The sequence below is a fragment of the Prionailurus bengalensis genome, chromosome X (genome assembly GCF_016509475.1).
Source record: "Prionailurus bengalensis isolate Pbe53 chromosome X, Fcat_Pben_1.1_paternal_pri, whole genome shotgun sequence".
In the NCBI taxonomy this organism is placed as follows: Eukaryota; Metazoa; Chordata; class Mammalia; order Carnivora; family Felidae; genus Prionailurus; species Prionailurus bengalensis.
In genome coordinates, this window is record NC_057361.1 from 9,684,944 (window position 1) to 9,702,179 (window position 17,236).

At 47.9% G+C, this 17,236-nt stretch overlaps 1 protein-coding gene across 1 annotated transcript in view; it reads left to right on the forward strand.

Annotated features, from left to right (window-relative positions):
- The window catches only part of PRPS2 (phosphoribosyl pyrophosphate synthetase 2), a 35,712-nt gene extending 21,730 nt beyond the window's left edge, over nucleotides 1–13,982 (forward strand). Inside the window, exons 3-7 of the mRNA XM_043571461.1 lie at nucleotides 1,503–1,601; nucleotides 2,475–2,599; nucleotides 7,860–8,033; nucleotides 9,594–9,753; nucleotides 11,443–13,982. Coding sequence (XP_043427396.1) covers nucleotides 1,503–1,601; nucleotides 2,475–2,599; nucleotides 7,860–8,033; nucleotides 9,594–9,753; nucleotides 11,443–11,535 — 651 coding nt within the window. The 3' untranslated portion in view covers nucleotides 11,536–13,982. The remainder of the gene's footprint in view (nucleotides 1–1,502; nucleotides 1,602–2,474; nucleotides 2,600–7,859; nucleotides 8,034–9,593; nucleotides 9,754–11,442) is intronic.
- Nucleotides 13,983–17,236: the final 3,254 nt, after the last annotated feature.

Consider the following 17,236-nt stretch of genomic DNA (forward strand, 5'->3'; position numbering starts at 1 on the left):
CAGTGGTGGCTTCTCATTTTCTGAACTGTTTCCTGGGCAAGGGAAAAGCGCCTCTTCCTTCTGGAGTAGCAGAGCAGTATCCATGTGCAAGGTCAAGTCTGTGCAAGGTCACATCCGCCCCTTTGGTTGTGTCTGCAATTGACTAGGAGTGGGAGGGTGGGAAAGCTTCCCCTCCCAAATCTCCCGACTCCATTTTTGTGGGGATTCCCGTTACGAATGTCCACAGTATGTTATTATAAAGTAATGTTTGTTTGCTTTTTAAAAGAGTATGGTGTGTCAGAGAAAGTACACATGATCTGTTGGCTTTATGATGTAATTCCTTCCCGTGTATGCTTTTACATGAATCTACTCTATACTCTGTGTATTTTGTAGGGATGGTTCATTTGTTACTATTGTGATTGAAATGTTTTCTTGTTGCCAGTTTGAGGTGTAATTGACATAACATTGGGTGAGTCTGAATGAAATCTTTTAAGCTTTTATATATATATATATTTTTTTTGGGGGGGGGGTTGGTATATGAGCATATTCCTGTTTACAGTAAAATGCTGACCTCTTTTCCTAGCTTCAGTCTCTGTGTAGTCTTTTATGTAATTTTTGATGTAGACAGTTATTGGCCAGGATTTATGATGGCGGAACTACAGCTATGGAGAAGTTAGGTAACTTTAAAGAAGATACAGTGTCAATAAATCACCTTGTATCCCTTCTTGAAAAACCAAAGTTTTAATCACCTGAAGTTGTTCTTTCTTCAGTCTGGTTTTCGTGTAGTAAATTCGTGACAGCATTCGGCTTCCAGCTGCAGTATATCAAGTCTTCTTGAAGACCTGACCTTGGCTTTCAGCTGGCCCCTGCCTCCCTTGCCAGTATTCCCTTACACTCCCTCTTGGACCAGTGCCTGTGGCCACCCAGCTTTCAGTCCCCAGATGTGACCTCCTGGCCTCGGTGCCGTCACACGTGCTGCTCTTTCTGGAACACTGGTTTCTCCCCTCTGCTGGCCACACCTTAAAAGCAGTTTCCTCCAAGGGGCCTCTGATGATAACCAGTCTCTCTCTCTCCTTTTTTTGAATGTTTATTTATTTTGAGAGAGAGAAAGAGAGCACAAAGAGAAGAGAGAGGGAAGCGAGAAGAGAGGCAGAGACAGAAGTACAGCAAAAATCCCAAGCAGGCTCCACGTGGTCGGTGCAGAGCCTGACATGGGGCTCGATCCCACGGTTCATGAGATCATGACCTGAGCTGAAATCAAGGTTGGATGCTTAACCGACTGTTTCATTGTTTGCTTCTTTGATACTTGTTCTCGCTGCACAGTGTCAAGCTGGTAACATTGGGTGAAATAAATGGAATGAAGAACTTTTGTTGTTATGATGTAAATTTCTTCCTTGTTATTAGGAATTAATTAATGTAAATGATTAAAGTCTTAAATGACTTTAAGTGGTTAATGCCGATTTTGTTCACATATCTCTTCCCTTCTCTTCTGCTGTTATAAAACCTCTGCCTTTATTTTTTAGAGCCGTGCTCCGATTTCTGCGAAACTTGTGGCCAATATGCTGTCAGTGGCTGGGGCAGATCACATCATCACCATGGACCTGCACGCCTCTCAGATCCAGGTTCCCGCCTTTTCTTTCTTGCCCTCGGTTGTGATCGGGGGCTTAGTGCAAGTGGTTAAATCCTGATTCTGTTCAACTGTTTTCGAGGGAGGTAACGTTACTCGTGGTCGCGTTTGCATACGGTGGCTCTCTGGGATTTTCGTCTTTATTGAACTTGAGACTATAGTTCAATGTAGTTATCCCCTGACTCTGCCACCAACCTCTGTCCAAACAGTTTTGGGGCGGTGGGAATGGCTTCTTGGTAGTAAACTGTATAATTCCATCTCAGCTTCTCGACAGTCATGAGAATGGCAGAGTTGTAATGTATGTTTTTTAACCTCTTCATAACTGAGTTCCTTTATCTATGAAACAGGCCGAATTGTACTGTCCCTACTCTGTAATACAGCGAACGTGAAACATTTAGCTTATAATAAGGTGCTTGAGACACAACAAATCTCTTCACTCCCTTGCAAAGCCATTCTCCTATTGCTTAGAATACAGGCAGGGGGCGCCTGGGTGGCTCAGTCGGTTAAGCGTCCGACTTCGGCTCAGGTCATGATCTCACGGCTTGTGAGTTCGAGCCCCGCGTGGGGCTCTGTGCTGACAGCTCAGAGCCTGGAGCCTGCTTCAGATTCTGTGTCTCCCTCTCTCTCTGACCCTCCCCCGTTCATGCTCCGTCTCTCTCTGTCTCAAAAATAAATAAACGTTAAAAAAAAAAAAACACACAGGCAGTCATAATATAATAGAATGTGTCTCCAAACATAATGGATGGGACTGAAGTAGGCTCCTGGAACATATCTGTCTTTTGATTTAATTCTGTTAAAATTCAGAGAAGGGAGTCTGCTGAAAAGGCTTCTTTTGAATGCAAAATTCAAGTTTTACTGCTCTCCGTAGGGATTCTTTGACATCCCCGTGGATAATTTGTACGCGGAGCCCGCGGTCCTGCAGTGGATCCGGGAGAACATCGCCGAGTGGAAGAACTGTATCATAGTTTCACCCGACGCCGGGGGAGCCAAAAGGTAGCCAAGTGCGCGTCGTTTTTCTTTACCTTTTTCTTAACGTGTTAGGTAAGGAAGCACGTGTTTTAAATTACTTAATGCTCTATTTTCGTAAATGAATAAGGGGTCTACAGTCTTGCAGAGAAGGGTGCCGTCAACTTTAACATTTCCTCCTTCATGAGAGAAGCACGCACACACATTTGTTTCCAGCAAAGAACATGTTTTACTTGAGGTATTTTTCCAGTTATGTTTTCCTAAACAAATTTCATTTTAAGGTTTATTGTTGAGAGAGACGGAGAGAGGCAGAGCGTGAGCGGGGAAAGGGCAGAGAGAGGGAGACACAGAATCCCAGGCGGGCTCCGGGCTCCGAGCCGGCAGCACAGAGCCCCATGCGGGGCTCGAACTCCGGGACCGTGAGATCATGACCTGAGCTGAGGTCGGAGGCTTAACCGACTGAGCCCCCCAGGTGCCCTGAGTTACGTTTTTCTGATTAAGAAAGAAAACTGTGTCTATCGAGCACCGAGGACAAAGGAAGTATCCGGGACCAGGAAGTGAAGAAGGGCTGAAAACCATGCTCGAGTGGCCTGGGGGTTTGGGTATCAGATCCAGGAAGAGGCTGGTAATTTAAGTGTTAGCTGTCCCCATAGAGGTCTCCAGAGAGAAGGGAGGGAGACAGTCTTCATTCAGGCCTTTGGGGGTTGGGGGGGGGGACAAATTAGCCACCCGTGAGAAATCCAACTGAGAGCCTGTGCCGTGTGCAGATACACGTCAAACTCTGCATCCTGCCCCTGTGCCCGCCCCACCCCCGCACAATGTGGGGCAGGAGAGTCCCTACGCTGAGAAAATTTACACAAAAATTGATCCCAGGCTACAGAGCTCCTGCAGTGGGAGAATCCCACCAGCCCGGCTGCTCAGTAAGCACTCCGCACTGAAGACAACCTCATGCCTGATGATGCAAGTTCAAAAACCGGGAGGGTGCAGCCCACCCAGAGCCAGCGTGTGCAGATAACACAGCGGCGGGCCGCCAGCACCGTGGGGGTGACGGAACGATTACTGGACTGTAAAATTACTGAGTTGGACAGAAATTGACGTGGTGCTAAAAGCACGGTACGGAGCTGCAAATCTCGCGGGCTTTGCAGACTCCGGGAGTTAAGGAGCAGTCGGTACCGAGTTCACGATGAAGGGTGACGATGATAGAACGTTGATTCGGTACGGGGTGCTTTACTGCGGCCTGAGGCTTGCTGACCTTGTAGAAGTGTGCGGCGGCCAACTGCGAGAGGAAGACAGGGTGGCATGGGGCTGAGTGCCCAGGTAGGGGTCTCCATCAGGAAGGGAGAGGAGCAGAAGAGCTCTGTCCATCAGTCCGGTGCAAAAGCCAACCAGCTGCTACATGTGCCGGGAGAGTGACCTGTGACGGTTGACCTTCAGGACGTCTTTAAAATGCAGATGCCTCATTTGGCTCCCTCGTCCACCTGCAGCCCAGTGAGGGGCCTAGAATGAAACTTAAAAGCTTATGAGGAGCCCAGGAAGCTGTCCTAAAGGCAACGCAGGGAAGCGAAGGTCCTAATTCTCAGAAGAGCCTCGGTGAGCGCCGAGCTGCTGTCTTGACAGTTCGGTTCCCCGCTCTGGAGAAGGGGACGACCAGGTGGGGCTGGGCCTCCGACAGCAGCAGGAAGTGGCCGTTGACAGGAAGGAGACACAAATACATAAAAGCCAGAAACAGAAAGTTATCTTGCAAAGACCCCAGCCGGGCAGCAGCAGGGCCCTCAGCCGGGACCTCCAGGTCAAAGCACAGCGAGTGTTGTCTGCTTAAGAACACCGGGGAACGGGAGTGACATTGTGCAGTTCCTCGTGCCGGAAACGATTGTGGTTTACTTGGAAACTTCCATTAAGTGCCGCCGTGGAATCTGCATTCATATATGGGGACTCCTCCGGCCTGATACGGGGTTACAGAGCTGAACAAGTGGCCGCTTTTTAAAAATTTTTTTTATGTTTATTTGTTTTTGGGAGAGAGACAGCATGAGCAGGGGAGGGCAGAGACAGAGGGAGACACAGAATCCGAAGCAGGCTCCAGGCGCTGAGCTGTCAGCACAGAGCCCGACGCGGGGCTCGAACTCACGGACCGCGAGATCATGACCTGAACCGAAGTCAGACACTTCACCGGCTGAGCCCCCCAGGCGCCCCAGAATCCACCTATTTAAAGTGCACAGCTCAGTGGTTTTCAGCGTATTCAGTGTATCCCTCACTACTGTCACATTCCAGAACATTTTCACCACCCCAAAAAGAAACCTGTACCCACAGCCAGTGACTCCGTGTTCCCGCTCCCCCCAGCCACCCCTGATCTACTTTCTGTCTTGCCTTCCTGTGTTGCCTGTCTGGACATTTCGTATGGACGGATCGTGTAATACGTGGTCGTTGTGTCTGGCGTATTCCTTTTCCTTAAGCAGAACAAGACAGACTTTGGCAGCTGATCAACCAAAAGAATAGATTCCATACATTTGTGTGGCCTTTCCTATCCCAATGCTGTTTTTTATAGAGAGTCTAAAAATACACGTGCTGTTAGCAAACCTTCAAATTGGGTAACGTCCCCCATTTCCTTCTTTAGAGACCTCAGTTCTTCCCAGTTTCAGAATTCTGTTGTTTGCACACGTCTCCCTTTTTATTTGACACAAAGGGTGATGTGCTGTGCACAGTTCTTCAGTCTCCAGTCTCCACGCCACTTCCTTGTTCGGTCTTAGCAGTGTTTCATCGTTCTTTTTTTTTTTTTTTTTTTTTTTTTAGTGTTTGTTTATTTTTGAGAGAGACAGAGCACAAAGGGGGGAGGGGCAGAGAGAGAGGGAGACACAGAATCGGAAGCAGGGTCCAGGCTCCGAGCTGCCAGCACAGACCCCGATGCGGGGTTCGAACTTGCGAACATGAGACCATGACCTGAGCCAAAGTCAGATACTTAACCGATGAGCCACCCAGGCGCCCCAAATGCTTCATCGTTCTTTATAGCTGAGGGGTACGTCCTTTGTGTGCATGTGTCCTATTTCCTTTCACATGACCCCCCCCCCCACTTGTAGGAACTGTGTTTTGTACTCTGACGCGCACTCCTACAGCACAAACTTCCTACCTTGGGTACGCATTTGCAAGCAGGATACGTTCCGAGGGCAGTTGCCAAGTCTTTCACTTGGCAAGATAGACCGGTCGACAGTCCCAAGTATGAATGCCGGTGACTTTATTAACCAGATAGTGATAATATGGTCTCTTTTCGTGTTAATTCTGGTTGCTGTGGATAAGGTCACGCACCCTTTCTCGCATGTTTATTTTCCAAGATGGCCTATTCGGCCTATTCGTACCTTCCTGTGTTGTCTTATTGGCTGGAGGCCTTTCCCTTTGACTCATTAGGAGTTTTGTGGAGGCAGGATTTCTTGCAGGAGTTCACGGCCAGCTGTTTTTTTCAGATCCCCTTTAAACCACCCCTATTACCTCTGCCAGGAAAAGTCCAGCTTTTTGGGGGGCACACGTTCTAGATTTTTTTGCCACCTCCTCTCCTTTTCTTCTTCCTATTCTGGACTAAGCTGTTCCCCACCTGGCAGGACAACCGCACAGGTAACGCAGGGTACATGCACTTGACATTATTGGCGCCATCTTTGCGTGATGCAAAAAAGCCATTTCATGAAAGAAAATAATCTAATTGATTATCTGATCAATTAGAACTTAATGCCTTAGTAAAAGCTTTCAAGCCTGACTTGTTGCAGGTAAAACTTAATATTGCCACAAGAGGTCACTCTTGGATTGTCTTTGAAGCTCGATTGGGCGGACAGCTAAGGAAAAAGAAACCTTAGAAGGTAACACCACCGCTTGAGATAGTCTGCGTTCACCTGACACTGCTGTGGGACGTTGGTGAAACGAAATAATTGAGATTTGGGGGGAAAGAATGGAAAGACGGGTTTAGAAGAAGTGGAAATGAAAATATGTATGTTATTTTTGTTCTAGCTTTTCCTGCCTAAGATTTCTGCGTGATACATTGTCTCCACATCATTTGTTAGGAGTAAGTCTTAACTCTCATATACAAGGAAAAGAAGAGTTGTATACCAAGTGCCTCACCGATAAGCCTGGCCTGCCACCTTGTCTTTCTCTTGCCCGCTCTGCCCTTTTTGAGGGGATGACTTTGGAGCATTTGCCATAGATGAGCAGAGAAACGCCTGGTTTACAAATCTCAAGGCCCCGAGTGTAGTGAAAGCCATTGCAGAAGCTGACGTGTTAACATGGATTTGTGAGCCCCCTGGCAGCACCCCAGACTGAGCAAACGGCAGTTTCTGAATAACTGCATTTTCCTTGTGCCCATAATTTTTTGTTTTCACATACACTGTGTTTTCGTGCTGGTAAACACGCGGCTGTTGTCTTAGGCCTTTTTTTTTTTTTTTGAAGTTGTTGTTTGAATTCCAGTTAGTTAACATACAGTGTCATGTTAGTTTCAGGTGTACAGCCTTGTAATTCAACACATGCCCGTGATCTCTTTTTTCTTTTTTAAAGTTTATTGACTTATTTTGAGAGAGAGAGAGAGAGAGAGAGAGAGAGCGCGTGCGCGCACAGTGGGGGAGGGTCAGAAGGAGAGGCAGAACCCCAAGCAGGCTCCACACCATCAGCACAGAGCCTGACGTGGGGCTCAAACTCCGGACTCAGGAGATCCTGACCTGGACCGAGATTAAGAGTCGGACGCTGATTTTAAAAGGCGGAAGAGGGGCGCCTGGGTGGCTCAGTTGGTTAAGCGTCCGACTTTGGCTCAGGTCATGATCTCGCGGTCTGTGGGTTCGAGCCCCGCGTCGGGCTCTGTGCTGACAGCTCGGAGCTTGGAGCCTGCTTCCGATTCTGTGTCTCCCTCTCTCTCTGCCCCTCCCCTGTTCATGCTGATTCTCTCTCCGTCTCAAAAATAAATAAATGTTAAAAAAATTTTTTTTTAAAAGAAAAAAAAAGGCGGAAGAGTCTTGTGTGTGTGATTTTTAAAAAGTACGCACAAACGCTAACAAATGGCACACCGCTTTCTCATCTGGTACTTTTATCCAGTGGTCCAGGCACCTGGCATTCATCCCCAACTGCCACAAACACAAGGCCCACTTGTCCCCGTCGTTTGCCTACTGTGCATCCCAGGCCGGGCCTGGCTTTTCTAGTGAGAGCTGATTATCTCCGGATCTTGGGTGTGGTTGGTTACTGCGTTCCTAAACTACAGCTTTTGTTAACGCTGACAGTGTTTAACTCGTCTGTCCTCTGTCGGCGTCTCGGTGTCTCGGAGCAGGGTCACCTCGATTGCGGACAGGCTGAATGTGGAATTTGCCCTGATTCACAAAGAGAGGAAGAAAGCAAACGAAGTGGACCGGATGGTTCTGGTGGGCGACGTGAAGGACCGCGTGGCCATCCTCGTGGACGACATGGCGGACACGTGTGGCACCATCTGCCACGCTGCGGACAAGTACGTGGACGGTTTGGGCAAACGGGAGAACGTGTCATTAAGAAAGGAAAAGTGGCAGCTTTATTTTTTTTTTTTTAATTTTTTTTTTTTTAACGTTTATTTATTTTTGAGACAGAGATAGAGCATGAACCGGGGAGGGTCAGAGAGAGAGGGAGACACAGAATCTGAAACAGGCTCCAGGCTCTGAGCAGTCAGCACAGAGCCCGACGCGGGGCTCGAACTCACATCCCGTGAGATCGTGACCTGAGCCGAAGTCGGACGCTTAACCGACTGAGCCACCCAGGCGCCCCAAGTGGCAGCTGTAAAAAAAATAAAAGGGGGCCTGTTTCTACTAATTCTTGCTGCGGTGGCTTGGGCGTGGTCTTTCAGACCAAAGGATGTTCTAGGCCCATTTATTATTTTGTTTCTTGGTGGGAAAAAAAAAAAAAAAAAAGTACAGGCCTTTATGGCCCGGTTTTCGCTTTTAAGGATGCGCTTTCAGTGTATTTGAAAAAGGGTCAGAGAGGGCGCTGCCCCTGAAACCGAGCACAGAAGAAAAGAGACCGTGTTGCGGGTGTCTCTGGGCCTTGGCCCCTTCTGTTCCGCCTTCGTTCCAGCTGCCTCACCTGCTGGCTCCAGAAGGATTGAGAGCGGCGCTGTGGGGAGTGGGGGCCACCCCACCCCCCAGCCACGTGTGGCCCTGGGACACTTGGGGTGCGGCCAGCGTGCACACCAGGTTTCAAAGACAGCACGAAACAAAGAATGCAGACTGTCGCAGTAATCATTTTATAGTGACGTGTGCTCTCTGGGGGGACATTCGACGGTGTCGGCAGACTTTTTTGGTTGTCACAACTGAGGGGAGGGCGTGGCTAGTGGGGTGAGGCCGGGGATGCTGCTCAGTGAAGAATTGTGTGGGCCCAAGGCCAAGGTTGATAATCCCTCATTTAATGGAACACAAAGTGTCTTGCCAGTACACAGCTTAAAAGATTCTTTTTTAGGCTAATACACGTGAGTGAAATTCGTTTTTGGTTTTTGTGGAATGCACTTTTTGCTTTTTTTTTTTTTTTGAGAGAGAGAGAGAGAGAGAGTGAGCGAGCTTGAGCAAGCAGGGGAGGGGCAGGGAGAGAGAGGGAGAGAGAGAATCTCAAGCAGGCTCCGCACCCAGCATGGAACCCGATGCAGCTCGATCCCACCACCGTGAGATCATGACCTGAGCCGAAATCAAGAGTCGGATATGTAACCGACTGAGCTACACAGGCACCCCCACGCTTTTTGCTTTTTGTTTGTTTGTTTGTTTGTTTAACGTTTGTTTATTTTTGACAGCGAGAGAGCGCAAGCAGGGAAGGGGCAGAGAGAGACGGGGGCCAGAGGATCCGAAGCAGGCTCCGTGCTGACACCAGAGAGCCTGATGGGGGGGCTCGAACTCATGAACCGTGAGATCATGACCTGAGCCAAAGTCAGGCGCTTAACTGACTGAGCCACCCAGGGCGCCCCACACTTCTTGCTTCTTAACTCACCCTAAGGGGAGGATGTTTCAAGAATATGTGTGTACCCTTAATTTTTCTGTTTCCTGTTCCACAGGCTACTCTCAGCCGGAGCCACCAAAGTTTATGCTATCCTGACGCACGGGATCTTCTCTGGGCCAGCTATTTCCAGAATAAATAATGCCGCCTTTGAAGCTGTTGTGGTCACAAACACCATTCCGCAAGAGGACAAAATGAGACACTGTCCCAAGATTCAGGTACTTCTACAGTGTAGGCAGAACGAAGCCACGAGGAACCTGCATCCGATCCCCCAAGATAGCTTTGAGTCCTTCTGCGTGTGACGGCAAGCGCAGGGAGAGCTGGCAGAGGTCACGGCTGCCTGTAACACAGGGCGCGATTCACGCGAGGTCTGGGAAAGGCTGGGGTCGGCGGGGGTCAAAGTCAGAAGTAGGCAGGCAGCCAGACCACCCTGGAAAGGCAGTAAAAAACGGGCCGTGCCAAAGCTAAGCAGAATGACCATCTGACCCAGTAAATCTGCCTCCGGAGCCCCAAACTTGAAAATGGACGTGCATCCAGAAACATGTGCACACACGTTCATAAACCACGCTATTCGCAGTAGCCAAAGGCTAGAAGCAGCCAACTAAATGTCCATCCATGGGTGAATGGACAACCGAGGCGTGGTCCATCCGTCCAGTGGAATAGTATCCTCCCTTAAAAAGGAGGGACGTTCTGACACGTTGGGACAACGTGGATGGACTTGGAAAACGTTATGCTAAGTGAAAGCGAGCAGACTCACCAGGACACACGGCGTGTGATCCCGCCCCTCTGAGGGACCTAGAGCAGTCCAGTGTGGAGGCAGAAACTAGGGTGGTGGGTGCCAAGGACTGGGGGTGGGGGTGGGGCTGGGGATATAGTGTTTACTGGGGACGGTTTCTGTTGGGGATGATGAAAACAGCTTGGAAATGGGTAATAGCCATGGCTACACAACATTGAGAATGCACTTAAAGCCACTGTGGTTAAAATGGCAATTTTTAGGTTATATGTATTTTACCACAACTTTTTTTAATGTGTATTTATTATTGAGAGACAAAAAGACAGAGTATGAGCAGGGGAGGGGCAGAGAGAGAGAGGGAGACACAGAATCCGAAGCAGGCTCCAGGCTCCGAGCTATCAGCACAGAGCCCGAGGCGGGGCTCGAACCCACGAACCGTGAGATCATGACCCGAGCTGAAGTCGGGCACTTAACCGACTGAGCCACCCAGGCGCCCCCACAGTTTTTAAAAATGGAGGGAAAAAACACACACGACGCTAAGGATCTTTAGAGCTTTCCTTCTTCCTGTCCTTCCTGACTTGGGAGGCCATTAGAGAATTGGTGATAATCATGTTCTACCAACTGCCCTGAGCGAAGTTAAAAGGATTTGGGTCCCCGTTTTGGGACACACCCACACTTATCCATCTGTGGATGGTCTGTGGCTGTCGTCAGGCTACAGTGACTGAGTTCAGTGTGGCCTGCAAAGCTGAAAATATTTACTACTGGGCCCTTTACTGATCGCTGACCCCTGAGTTAGGTGATCCCAGCCGTGCTGTTAAGGGACACAGTCACTGTGTTTTTGGAAACCAAGAGACAAAAGAACCATCCATGTAACGGTTGAGTAAAATGAATCTAAAAACAACCAACACCCCAAGAAAAGGGTGTCTCTGATTTACAGCGACTCTGAAAAGCCTCTGAGTATCTGTACTGAAAATCTCGCTTCCGGGATCCCATATGTGTTTGTAAGTTGAAGATAGACCCAAACTGTCTCTCAGAAGAAATGGGTGTAGAAGACTGACGGTAGCACGTCTTGGTGGCCTGGAGAAGTCGTTTCTCAGCTCTCTGGCTTTTAAGTTTTTAATTAAATATGACTGAGATGTCCCACTGTCCTCTCCCCTTTTCTGTTGGCGTTTAGGTTATTGATATCTCGATGATCTTGGCAGAGGCGATCCGAAGAACACACAACGGTGAATCTGTGTCTTACCTGTTCAGCCACGTCCCGCTATAGATCCCGGACGTGGGGTACGGAGCAGGCCTGTTCTGGCTGCTGGCTTGTGTGCATTTGTCTCTTCTTAGTTTTAGGACTCAGCAATTATAGGATAATGCAAAAAGCATTCGATCTTTGTATACCGCAGGAGCCATGGTTTTTCTCCTCCTCAAGCTCAAGACCATTTAATTTCCAGTTTGGGGTGAAGGGTGGTGGTTATTTCATCTTGTTAAGTGAACTGTCGTTAATGAGCTATGTTTTGTCATCCCGACTTGTTCTAGTAGGTGACCTTTTTGTTTTTGTTTTTTTTTTTCTTCAGTATTTTGAGGCCACAACTCAAAATATATATAATTCCACTGTGTAAGTTCATAGTTTATATATTTTGAGGTTGCCAAAGGTGACTTCAGATTAAAGCCTTCTGTGTAAATAATGATAATGCCTATGGACATTTGGGTAAAACCCTGTATACAGAATTAGCCTTTTACTTCGGAGTGAATCTTAGAAAATTTATAATACCCTGAATTTTGATTTTTTTTTTTTTTAAGTAACCAGATGTCAAATGAACCATTGTGGTTATTGTGCTTAATTTGACCAAATTTTATGTGGCTTAAGATGGCCACGGACACGTTTACCTTCTGATAAACGTTAGCCGTATCAGAGGCAATGCAGTTTGGTGTCTTTTTTGTTATTGCCACTTCTGAAAAACATGGTGTAACTATCACTTACCTGCAGTGTCACGTTCTGAAATTGCAAAATTTGTGTTTGGCAACAGATCTGATTGAGAAAGTGTCGAGATAGACCCTGTGGGCTGACTGGTGGCCCTCACGCTGTGCTCTGGCCATCCCAGGGGGACAGCTCTTTGAGCGGCTCCTGTCCCGCCGTCTTATTTTACGGCCTGTTTTTAGCTCTAGCTTTCACGTTGCCTTTTTTGCGAGAATTTCATGTTGTGGGGTTCCACCAAAGCACAGCCTCCCCTAAGCCCCCTCGAACGCACTAGTCTGATTGTTATTTTGTTTTTAACATAATAAAAAGGTGAATTTTTGTGACAGCCACCAAATGAGTAGTTGAACATTCCATCCTTCATTTGAATTTCATATGCCTTTGCCTCAAAAGTAGCAAGTCTCCTAGTCAACTGATTATTTTAACTAAAACTGTTAAATGAAAAATGTGGGTAAGGCTGACGACAAAAAGCACAAATAAGTAAGCATTAATTGCTCTATTAAGATCATGTCAACACGGTGGCAGATGCCTCGCGGAGGATGTTGTGGCTTTTGTTAGATGCACCTTGGTGCACAACCACCTGAATTTTTCAGCCCCGAGAGAGGAGAATCTGCCTCAGAGACAAAGCCCTGGTTATAGTAACAGTCTCTCCCTCTGCCCAATCTCAAAACTCAAAGAGAGGAGACCCTCTGCTCTAAATTCTGCAGGTGAGAAAATCCGATCTTTAAGTCATTAAGAGACTTGAACCACAGTCTTTAAGCTTTCAGACTTCACTGCAGCAGAGGTCGAGATTTAAAAGGATCATTTCGGTCAGTGCGTTGTGCTGTACCTTAAAATGGCTTCTGAGAAAACAGTGGTATTACAGCCTGTTAGCATCAGCCCTACGATATGGACTGGCTCTATCTAGGAAGAGTTGACTGGAGATCTGGAAAGAGCCTATTTCGATGTATGTGATTTTTAGTTTCAATAAATGAGTGCTGTCTCTTTCTGGGAATTCCTACGCACAGGCAACTGAAAATGTAGCCACGAGTGCGCGTGGGTAGACGGCCTTGGGATGCTAGTGTAGACGCGTTGACGTGACTGCAGAAAGTTGATTTAAAGGTAATCATTTCATCTTAAGATGGACTCTAAGATCTAGAGCTAGTTTTAAAATCTTCACATAAAAAAAATCTGCATGGTCATTATCATGAACTGATTGTTTCTCTCATTTAGCCTCACTTTTTGTTTTCAAGTACTTCTGGTACATTAACTGATTAGGCTAGACTTGGCCACACACAGTGGCAATGTAGTCCTTAACCGTTTGATGGTTTCACTTCAAGAAGGATGACGAAGGTGACCTCAGGAGTGGCCCGATCCCAGAACTTGGGTATCCCCTGCTGCTTGCCTGGAAACATCGAAGTGATGATGAATTGAAGTGATGATGAATTGAAGTGATGGATGAATTGAAGTGATGAATGAATGAGCCCAGTAGATTGGTTGTGTCCAACTCTGCTGAACGGGGCTGGACTCCCATATATCCAGCCAAAAGGGGAGTGAGAGAAATACAGAAATACCAAAGCTGCTCATCTTCCAACTTAAATTATATTAATCAGCTTACGGATGCTCGTATTAGAACTTGCCTCTGTTAGATGTCAACTAGATTCAAGAAAATATAATTTGCAGTGCTTGTATTTTTTTTAGAATATAGGGTTTTAAGATTGTCCCAACACTGTACTAAACCACATCAATAAAATCATGCTACTACTTTCTGCCGTGGTTTGTATTGTCATCGCGGAGTGCTGTGTTTCGAAGGAGGGATGTGTTTTGATGGGGGTACCTCAACGTGTTTGCTACTTCACGATGATAGCCTGGCGTCTAAAATTACAGTAAAGCCAGAAGTTGGGTGGAGTTCAGCTTGTCTCCCTGTTGAAGGTATTTCTTTCAGGGCTGGCCAGCAGTCTCCTTGTCCCAAAGTTTAACAGCTGTGCCACGTAAGGCATCCAAGTTGATAATTCTAGATGTTGCCTGTGAAATTGGAGATTGCACAGTGTGCCTACACGTTAAAGTAGTCATGTTCAGTGTCCATAGATTGGAGCAGACCAATCTTACATGTAGGCCCCACAGAGGTTTTTCACGGGCTGTGCTTTGAGTAGCACCAAAAAGAGTTTCCTGCTCCCATAAAGCAACTAGCTACTCAGTGATGCTTTAAGTTACTTGCATGGGGCAAAGCAAATGTATAATTATGTTCTCTGGCTAAAGCTGAGCCTCGAAGTGTGGATAATGCCGAGAGTGGTGACATTTTGTCTTCAAAGTCTCGATAAAATATGAAGCGCTAAAACCAAGTCTGCAGGAGAAGATCACAGTTTAAGGCACAACACGGTGGAATATACCGGAAAGGAGGAAGAACACGAAGGAGAGGTGGACACTCCAAAAACTCTTCAACTTGACAATTACACCTAATAATGCCGCCACACCTCTTCAGTTCGTGTGGCAGGCCTTCCAAATCCACCAGCTGGGCTACAGGGAGGAGAGGCTAAGTGTCAAAGGGAAAGAGGAAATACTTAAGGGGTTCGGAAGATCGAATCAGGCTAGGGAGGCCAGAAAGGGCTTTGTGAACGGACTGCCATGATGGATGATAATTCATGGCGGAATTTTCCAGAACCAGATGGCTGTATTTCAGCAGGGGCTGAAGCAGGACAGCATCGGGCATTTGGTACACCATATGTCGGAGTGAAGATGGCCAACGAAGATGGGAAGCTGAGGGCTGAAACGTATCCCCATATCCGTCACGTATATTGCACAGAGAAGTCAACAGAACCCTCCTTTTCACTACAGATCTTCACCTTATGATTTATTTCCCTGTATCTTGGGAATACAGCCCTCCACCTTCTCCTTGCCCTTGCGTCCCAGAGATCCATTGTAAATTGGTTGGCTGTACCGCAGTCTCTGAGCTGTATTTTTCTCCCCTGAAAGCGTGTGATGCTCAGAAACAGACCTCACCACTTAGTAGAGTTAAAACAACAAAAGCTCTTTGGGAGGGTTGCTTCACCTCCCTTGTGCCTCAGTTTCCACAGACACGAAACGGGACAATAGTGCCTCTCGTAGGTATGGGATGAGGATTAAATGAGGCCTCTGACGTGCTTAGAACTGATTGTTTTGGGGGCGCCTGGGTGGCTCAGTCACTTAAGTGTCTGACTTCGGCTCAGGTCATGATCTCACGGCTCATGAGTTCGAGCCCCGCATCGGGCTCTGTGCTGACAGCTCGGAGCCTGGAGCCTGCTTCGGATTCTGTGTCTCCCTCTCTCTCTCTGCTCCTCCCCCACTCATGCTCTGTCTCTCTCTCAAAAATAAATAAACATTAAAAAAAATTAAAAAGAACTGATTTGTACATTAATTTCAACTTTTAGAGCAGGCATCTTGCATGTTCCCTTTGAAAGAATATAAGTAGATGGGAAGAAGCAAGATTGTCACGCATTTTCTAGCTGTGAAGCCACGTGCCTGTGATCTGGTCATAAGCGTGATCCCCTCACCCAAGGCACTGTGAATTGGGGAAGAATGCCATACAATAACGGAGACAGGGATCAGTCGAGGCCATTCACAACAACCCGATTCGATTCACCTCCTCAGCATAACGACAACCAAAAGTGGTGCCCGATACAAGCAGTAAGGGCACGGGGCCCCTGGGTGGCTCAGGCGGTTGAGGGTCTGACTCTTGATTTCAGCTCAGGTCATGATCCCAGAGTCGCGAGATTGAGCCCTGGGTCTGGCTCTGTGCTGAGCGTGGGGCCTGCGTGAGATTCTCCCCTCCCCTCCCCCCAGCAAAAACAACAACGACAGCAACAACAACAAAACCGTAAGGGCCGTCTACACTTTTTCCCCCCAGCTAAGGATTTATTGGCGTAAATGCCATCCCCAACCCAGGCCCTAAGACCCCCTTCTGAGTGGGGGAAGGAGGAGAAGGGAGAGCCCCAACAGTGCCCAAGAACACCGCAGCCCCGGTTTGGCCCAGGTGGGAGGAGACAGGTGCCCCTTCAGCAGGTACTGGGACTCGGGGCTGGTGGAGAAGCCCATTCTCTTGTGGCAGAGAGGGAGCCAGTATGGAAGTAGGCCACCAGGGCATGCACGTGGTCATTCCGCTTCACTTGCAGGCAGGAGGAGGGAGGGGTGAAGGTCAAGTGTGCCACTTTGACGGTGTGGATGACCACCTCCACCAGGGGCTCCTTGATGGCCGTGTCTTTGATGCGAGCATGTGAAAGCCGTATACGTTCTTCCACCGGTGGGTCTTGTAGTCTTTGTACTGTCGATCTTTGGCGGTCGTCACGTACAGTGTGGCTCGGTGCGGGAAGATGAGAACGTCAGATGCCAGCCACTTGTCCCTGTGCCCGAGCCCACGTCCAGCACCACCTCGTCCTTGAAGAGATGTTGGTTGCGAAACCTGGAGTGTGGGTACGTGAAGCCCAATGCTCCTGCTGCTGAGACTGATTCTTGCATTTTGCACTTTAAAGGGGCGATAAAAAGAGACTAGGAAAGCAAACGATGGCATGCAGTGGACAGAATCCTAAATCGGGAGTGTGGCAACGTAGAGTCTGGTTCCTGACGTGCCACTAGCAAGCTGTGTGACCTTGGGAAAATGTCTACACCACTCTGGGTCTGAGTATCTCTGCAAAAATGAGAGGGTAGCTGAATGCTGAAGTCCCCAGAAGTTTTAATAGGCTATGCTATCCCTTCTAGATCTAGTTGGAATATCTAGTAACCGAAGGTTGTGCTTCCAAAGAGGCAAAGATGTTTACAGCCCCATCAGGTGAACCACTTGTTTTGGCTTGCCGGGAAGTTTCTCCCTTTTAGCACTGAAAGCCCTACATTCCAGGAAGCCCCTCAAGTCCTGAGCAGACCAGGATGCTGGGTCACCCTCGTTGGATCTTCTAAGGTAGATGGTTCTGGATCCCCAGCACTGCCTTAGCTAAGGTATCCCATGGGCATGGCTCTGATTTCGTGCTGCAACAGAAAGCAGGCTATGTGACAA